The 7,893-nt window shown below is 39.5% G+C and overlaps 1 protein-coding gene across 1 annotated transcript; it reads left to right on the top strand.

The window, feature by feature from the left end:
- Window positions 1–312: 312 nt before the first annotated feature.
- Window positions 313–1,196, top strand: LOC141523511 (ragulator complex protein LAMTOR3-like). The gene is made up of 2 exons (XM_074236744.1): window positions 313–679; window positions 884–1,196. The coding sequence occupies exons 1-2, from the start codon at window positions 313–315 to the stop codon at window positions 889–891; spliced, it is 375 nt and encodes a 124-aa protein (XP_074092845.1). The 3' UTR covers window positions 892–1,196.
- Window positions 1,197–7,893: the final 6,697 nt, after the last annotated feature.

The raw sequence follows: 7,893 nt of genomic DNA, 5'->3' as shown, positions 1-7,893 counted from the left end.
AACAAATGACTGAACTTCATAAACATGAACCTGTCACTGAAGGAATATTTTTTATACATAATTTAGCTAGATCTGTTTATACAGATGAATCGAACTTACAATGCCCTAGGAAGTTTAGCACAGAAAGGCAAACTTCTGCTCCTAGGTCTGGTCCAGAGACTCCCATCTCTCCGGTCCTAAACAACTTATTGTCCATTTAAAAATGAAAGAGAGGGGAGGGGTCGGCAGTCATGTGACGGGGGCCGAGGACAGCTGCGGCTTCGGCAGCCGGAGCCGGGTGCGGGACCCACCGGCGGGAGGAAGGGTCTCCTCATGGCGGATGATTTGAAGAGATTCCTGTACAAAAAGTTACCAGGTGTTGAAGGTCTTCACGCCATTGTAGTTTCAGACCGAGATGGAGTGCCGGTTATCAAAGTGGCTAAAGATAATGCTCCAGAGCATGCTTTGAGACCTGGTTTCCTGTCAACTTTTGCACTTGCAACAGACCAGGGCAGCAAACTTGGACTTTCAAAAAATAAAAGCATCATTTGCTATTATAACATATACCAAGTAGTCCAGTTCAATCGGTTGCCATTGGTGGTGAGTTTCATAGCAAGCAGAAATGCCAATACTGGACTGATTGTCAGCCTAGAAAAGGAACTTGCCCCCTTGTTTGAAGAATTGAGACAGGTCGTGGAAGGTTCTTTTTTTTTAATTTAATTTTTTATTTTTTTTAAATTTTTGTTGTTGTTAGGTTTTTGCAAGGCAATGGGGTTAAGTGGCTCGCCCAAGGCCACACAGCCAGGTAATTAATAAGTGTCCAAGGCTGGATTTGAACTCAGGTCCTCCTGACTCCAGGGTCAGTGCTCTATCCACTGTGCCACCTAGCTGCCCCTCGTGGAAGGTTCTTAACCTGACTAAGGCCTAACTAACCATGGCCATGTTGTGGTCCCAGTGAGTACAGTCTGGCAACCTTGACTTCTTCAAGTAATGTGACTCCACACACACAGAAAAGACAACTTCCCCACCTTAGATTGAAGAAGTTTGTATTTATTATTTCTAAATCAGTGAACTGTTGTGTTGGGTTTTAGGCTCAATTCTTCTCTAGTATGATTTCTGGGGAGACCACTAAAATGGGTCATATCTATCACAGCTCCCATGGAGTTTAACTCAGCCATCAGTAAGGGATGAGATTCTTATCCAGTGTATCAGAATCGAAATGTAACTCGTGATCCACCAGCCCCCTAAGGCTCCCCTGTTATGTACAGTCCATGCTGGCTTGTAGTAGGCAGGCCCTGCTCTGTATATGCTATTGCTTTGTTGTGAATAATAGAGAACTTATTTTTGTGTGTGCTGTATTGTTGTATGTTTGCCCTGAGTGAGAGGAAGAGAGTCCTAACAGCAGTAATAAATCAGTACAATCACTAAAAAAAAAAAAAAAAAAAAAAATGAAAGAGAAAGGGTTAACAAGGAAACAAGGGATAGATTAGAAAAAGAAGTCACAGAATTAGCAGAGAAATGCAGTCAGTTGACTATACTTTTAATTAGGTCCAAAACCCATTAAAAGCATTATGAACAAACTCATAGATAGCCCAAAAGGGTTCAAGAATTCATTAAGTAGTTCAGAAAATAAGGAATTCAGCATATCACCTCTTAAAAAGGGGTTATTTCAGGCACTACAACAGGGGATTGGGAATGATGATGCCTGTCTTAGACATTCAAGTGGATCCTAATACTGGACAGCAAGCTAGAATCAGAAGACATAATGTGGTTCCTATTAGTCAAATAAAAGAGTTTAAAGAAGGCAGTTAAAGAATATGGGGTGAAATCAGCCTACATACATTTGCAGTTAAAAAATTTGGAAACTTACATTCTTATACCAAATGATTGGAAGGTAGTAATCAGGGCTTGTTTAACACCTGGTGAAGCAGTAGCATGGATGTCAGAATTTTCAGAATAGGGGCGGCTAGGTGGCCTAGTGGATAAAGCACTGGCCCTGGAGTCAGGAGTACCTGGGTTCAAATCAGGTCTCAGACACTTAATAATTACCTAGCTATGTGGCCTTGGGCAAGCCACTTAACCCCATTTGCCTTGCAAAAAACCTAAAAAAAAGAATTTACAGGAACATTGCAGGAACATAGCAGCTTCATTAAATCCAGGTAATCCAATAAATGCTAACACACACTTTGAGCAAATGACAGGAACTGGACAATATTGTACAGATGGTCAGTAGATCACCTGTACTTTGGAAACTTATGAGAGACTTGCAAAATGTGCAATAGAGGCTTGGGGTAGAGTCCCTGTATCTGGAGAAAGTAAAAAACTCTTTGCCACTATCATACAAAAACCTGATGAACCTTTTGTTGACTTTGTGACTAGAATGCAGGATGCTGTAGCTAAAAGTATGGGGGACATGCCGGGCACAGACACTCTAATGAAACAATTGATAAGAAATAATTGTAATACAAATTGTAAAAAAACCTTAATAGGGAGCAGATGGGATGCCTCATTGGAAGAGATGATTCAAAGACGTTCTAGCATAGGTTCTGCAGCATATGCAGCCAAAATCATGCCTCAAGCTATGGCTAGGGGCTTTAATAAAAGTAGCATAAAATGTTTCAAGTGTGGCAGGATTGGGCATATGAAGAAAGAATGCTGAGATAAAGGAGGAGGGAATAGACCAACAACACCCTGTCCTAAATATAAAAAACCAGGACTTTGGGCCAGTGAATGCCTTTTAAACTCAATGTTGGACCATACTCCATAGGCCCAGGGAAACAAATGGGGAATGTTAGGGGTAGAAAAGGAAGTGAATCAAGAGACAAAGGAATTAAGACAGAAATATCAGGAGTTAACCTCTCACAGGGAACAATTTTAATTGATCTCTGTTCCCAAGGGAATTATTTAATCGGGGCAATACTACAGTTTTTTTTACCCATATAAGAAATTAGTACAGATAATGAATATTTGGTAATAAATGCTCCAAGTACAGACTATACTGGCTTACATGTTCTAGTAGCTATATTAAAAGGAAACGAGATTTCAATTTTTAATCCATTACAAAATCATATAGAAATTGATGATAATCAGGTAGTGGCCCAAGGAGTATGACTTACTAAGATCAGTAAGTCACACACCTTAGGAATGTTTACTGAAAGGATACAAGCCTCAAGACCAATGATTACTATAAAAGTAGGGAAAAGAAACTTTAAAAGGATTCTAGACACTGGTGCTGATAAAACTATTTTTCCTATTAGCATTTGACCTCATAACTGGCCTCTGGAAGCTACAGATAATCAGCTTTTGGGTGTGGGTGGATTACAGGACACTCAGATATCAAAATATTATTTAGATTGGGAACTTGAAAATAAACAAGGTAAAATTAGACCTTATGTGGTACAAAGACTTCCCATGATTTTATGGGGAAGGGACTTGCTCACACAAGTGGGACTCACAGTCTCCATGGATTTTTCATAGGGGTCACTGTAGAAAAGGAACAAAAAGAATAATTGATGCCCCCTAAGATAAAATGGAAGTCAGATGAGCCTGTTTGGATAGATCAGTGGCCCCTTAGTTTAGGAAAAAATACAGGCTCTAGAACAAATTATTAAAGAACAGCTTGAGAATGGGCATACTGAGGAAAGTACCAGCCCATGGAATTCTCCAATCTTTGCTATTAAAAAGAAATCAGGAAAATGGAGGATACTTACTGATCTCAGAGAGTCAAGTTTCTCAGGCCTGAAAGTCAGGGTAGATGGGGAAGGAGTCTTCTTCACCCCTCTATCCTTCTCTCTTCAGCTGAGGGCTTCTCAAAAGGGTGTCTATGGGGTTGGGGGATTGTGAAGTAAGAATCTTCCCATCCCCTCCCATCCATAGCCTTGCCCTGGACCAATTCTCATTGTCTCTCCATCTCTTCCCCAACCCCTTTTGGGTTGGGCCTGAGCCCTTGAGTGAAGACTGGGTGAAGAGGAGGAAGATAGGGTCACAGCAGGGTTTCCTGTCGGAGATGAGCTTCCCTCTTCCTGCTTATGAGGTTGGCTTGTGGTTTCCTCACCTCCTACAAAAGATGTTGAAAAAGAACATTCTTTTTAGGGGAGGAGGGGCAAGAGTGGAAGCTTCGTTTCTCCTCTCCTTTCCAAGTGAGCTCCAACCTCTCCTTCCATCTGAAACCTTAACACAGTAAGGGACCACAGTCTGATTTTAAATTAATTCAAAAAGAAAGACTCAAAACAAAAGAAGCTATTTTTATTTCTAAAGGGGGAAGTTAGCAACTCCAGCCCTCTCTCTCTGAGCCCCATCCCAGTCCAGGGATTGACTTTCCTGGGTCCCTCCACCATCCTCATCCCAACCTGACAAAACCCCCTTTTCAGACTGGATCAGCTGCCTTCCTTCTTGAACACTGCACAGTGGCCTTGCTGGACTGGGCCAGGTTAGCCTGGGACAGGGGGCTTTCCTGGGAGAGTCTTCCCATCAACCCTTGGGCCTGGGAGAAGGACCTGGAAATAATGTGAAATAGTGATGTGGAAATAGAAGCAATAAATGCATTCCTTGTTTAAGAAATGAAAAAAAAAAAAAAAAGATGGGCCTTTTATCCACAACCACCATGGGTCCGGATTATAGAGGAAGGAGAAAAAACTCCTCCAATTATCATATTTGGTAACTTGTCTCAAATAATTCAGCACAATTTGAACGGAATACTTCTGGCAATTATATAAACCCCCCTGTTAAATTCAATTTTACAGGACTTTCAGAGAAATCCCCTCTTTGCTTTTCCAAGAATAATGATAGGTATGTTCCAGTAGTTCCTGTGACTTAGCACTTAACAGAAATTCCCAATGACATTATCCCATTTACACAGATAATACCAAACCTTATGAGTTATAGGATACAAGTTGATACTTTTGGGATCAATGGGACATTTTGTATTGTCACTGGACAAAGATTCTATTTTCCTTGTACTACGGGATCTAAATGCTTGCATCCAGAGTTATATACACACATGATTAAATGTAGTACACAGCAAGCTACTTGCTTCAAGGACTATGTTTCATGGCACAATGACTCACTTCCTAATGGAACACTTTATCATGGATTCCCTGCTCCATTATACCTGAATAAGGCAGGAAAGACTTTGGGGTAAGGATAGAAAATAGCCATGGTTATGGGACGGAATAAGATCATACAGAGGGATACATCCAACAGGACTACCTCAACAGATGTACTGATGGGAAGGGCTTGTTTGGGGGATAACTATGAATTTATGTCTGGATCTCAAGTGAACATAACCATGATTGACAATTATTACAATGTATCATGCATGAATTGTACTGTATCAGAATGTATAGGTAGAAAAGTCAAAGGAACAATATTCATAGTTACTAGACCAAGATATGTTATGATACCTGTAAAAGCCCAGGGTTGGTATCAAAATAGCGATGATCAAGTATTTTCAGAAATAGAAGAAAGAATATCTCACTCTCCTACAGCCATCAGAAAGAAAAGGTGTATTTTGGGGCAGGGGCAGCTAGGTGGCGCAGTGGATAGAGCACTGGCCTTGGAGTCAGGAGTACCTGGGTTCAAATCCGGTCTCAGACCCTTAATAATTACTTAGCTGTGTGGCCTTGGGCAAGCCACTTAACCCCATTTACCTTGCAAAAACTAAAAAAAAAAAAAAAAAAAAAAAAAAAGGTGTATTTCGTATGTTGTCTTGGGAATATCTGTATTAATATCTCTTATTGCTTCATCAGTTTCCTTAGCAATGTCTGTAAGTACTGTAAGAAATGAAATAGTACAGGCTCAATTTTTGGAAGAATTAGCTAAGAATGTCTCTTTGGGGTTTAAAGAACAGGGAATTATAGATGAGGAATTTTATAAGGCTATCAAAGCACTAAGAGATACTATCGAAAATGTTGGGGATAAAGTAGATATGATAGAATATAAGACTAGTTTAGCACGTGATTATCTATATTCCTCTGTTTGTTTGACAAAATTACAATATAATGAGTTACATCATTCATGGGACAGGATTAAGAATCACCTCAATGGGGTTATAGATAATGGTAATATTTCTATGCAAATTGAAGATTTATATGACTTAGCTCAACAAATTAATGATGCTTCTAAAAATGATCTTTTGCCTAATAAGCCTGCTCAAAAAATTATTGATTATTTTAGTCATTTATCCTTTCCTTCTTGGGGACAGTATGCTCTGTACACAATCAGAGCAACTATTGGAGCCACTATTATGGCTTTTATTAACTTGTCATTTCTTGCTCGATTCGCCATTTCTGTTATATGTTCCAACTTTGATCATATGAATTCATGTATTTGGCAAAACAAAAGAAGGGGAAATGTTAGTGATCCTTGAGGACTACAGCTGTGAGATAACAAGGACAAAGGTCTCCAAGACCCTCTTGCTCCTCTGTTGTTTTGCAATACTGCTGGCTGGGTATCTCTGGACATCTTCATTCTCCTACTTTTGTGTTTGCCATCCTGAGGTAACGGGATTATACCAAAACTGTATAGATAAGGAAGTATGACACGAATTTGGGCAAACAACTTTATGATCTTTTTTGCATGGTTGGCTCCCACTGATTATCTCACAAGCTATGTTTGTGCTGTCCAAGGGCATTGGTAAGATATATAGAGGTTAAGGATACTCAATAAAGTGGTCTTTTGTTCCTAGGAAAAGAGGCTCTTGTCTTTCCTCCTTTCACTGTAGCTGAGAACAAGTTCTTTGCTGGTGAAAGAACTCAAGGTAGTTAGTGCACCCTTTCATTTCAGGAAGTGGATGAAGCTATATGATGATATAATCCTAGCATGCTAATGCAAAATATATAGAAGAAATTGCATAGGTATAATAGATGATTTGTGGAATAAATTGATTCTTTTCTGAGGATCTGAAGAAAGAAAAGGAAAAGGAAGGTAAAAGGAATATACTAGTATACAAAGGAGGAATAAAGGAATACACTAGTATACAAAGGAATAAAAGAACTTGCTTTTTCTTATAATTGGATTGCATGAAAATAATATACAAACATTTCAGAAAGGACAAGAAGAATAGGTAAAAGATAATCCTCATTCTTCTCTGGAAAGAACCAAGGAAGTAGCTAGATGACATAGTGGATTAGGTCCTGATCCTGGAGTCAAAAGGACATTAGTTCAAATCTGGCTTCAGGTACTACCTGTGTCTGGAGAAGGAAATAGCAAACCACTCCATTGTTCTTGGCAAGAAAACCACAAATGACATCAGACATAACTAATCAAATAGACTAAACAAGTTCCTGAACAAATCACTGCATCTCTTTACTCACCTATAAAATAGGAATAAAAATAATACATGCTTCCCAGGATTGTTGTAAGAATCATCCGAGATATTTTTGTAAAATACTTAGCATAGTTATTGGCACATAATTCCTTCCAGAACACACACACACACACACACACACACACACACACACACACACTCCTGAATTAGATTCAGAATAGTCTTTTTAAGGCTTATTCATAGAGACTTTGAGAGTGTTCTTGTACTGCTTTGACTCACTGCATGAGCAGTTTTCAAATTTTCTTTAGGTGGGGCGGCTAGGTAGTACAGTGGATAGAGCCCTGGAGTCAGGAGTACCTGGGTTCAAATCTGGTCTCAGGCACTTAATAATTACCTAGCTGTGTGGCCTTGGGCAAGCCACTAAACCCCATTTGCCTTGCAAAAACCTGGGGGAAAAAAAGAGTTCTTTAGGTATGATCAGTTTGGTATTCAAACAATGAGGCCAGAACATGGAGAGTTGAGCTCTTGGCAGTCCAATTGAGATGCTTGGCACTTCAACTTGAAAGAGGATTTCATTATTAGGTAGTTTATCTTGCCTGGTGAATTTTAGAATCTTTCTAAGATAATTCAAATGGAAGCAGTTCAAT

The sequence above is a fragment of the Macrotis lagotis genome, chromosome 5 (genome assembly GCF_037893015.1).
Source record: "Macrotis lagotis isolate mMagLag1 chromosome 5, bilby.v1.9.chrom.fasta, whole genome shotgun sequence".
Taxonomy (NCBI): domain Eukaryota; kingdom Metazoa; phylum Chordata; class Mammalia; order Peramelemorphia; family Peramelidae; genus Macrotis; species Macrotis lagotis.
Note: the sequence above shows the minus strand (reverse complement) of the source record. Positions and strands in the feature narration are given on the sequence as shown.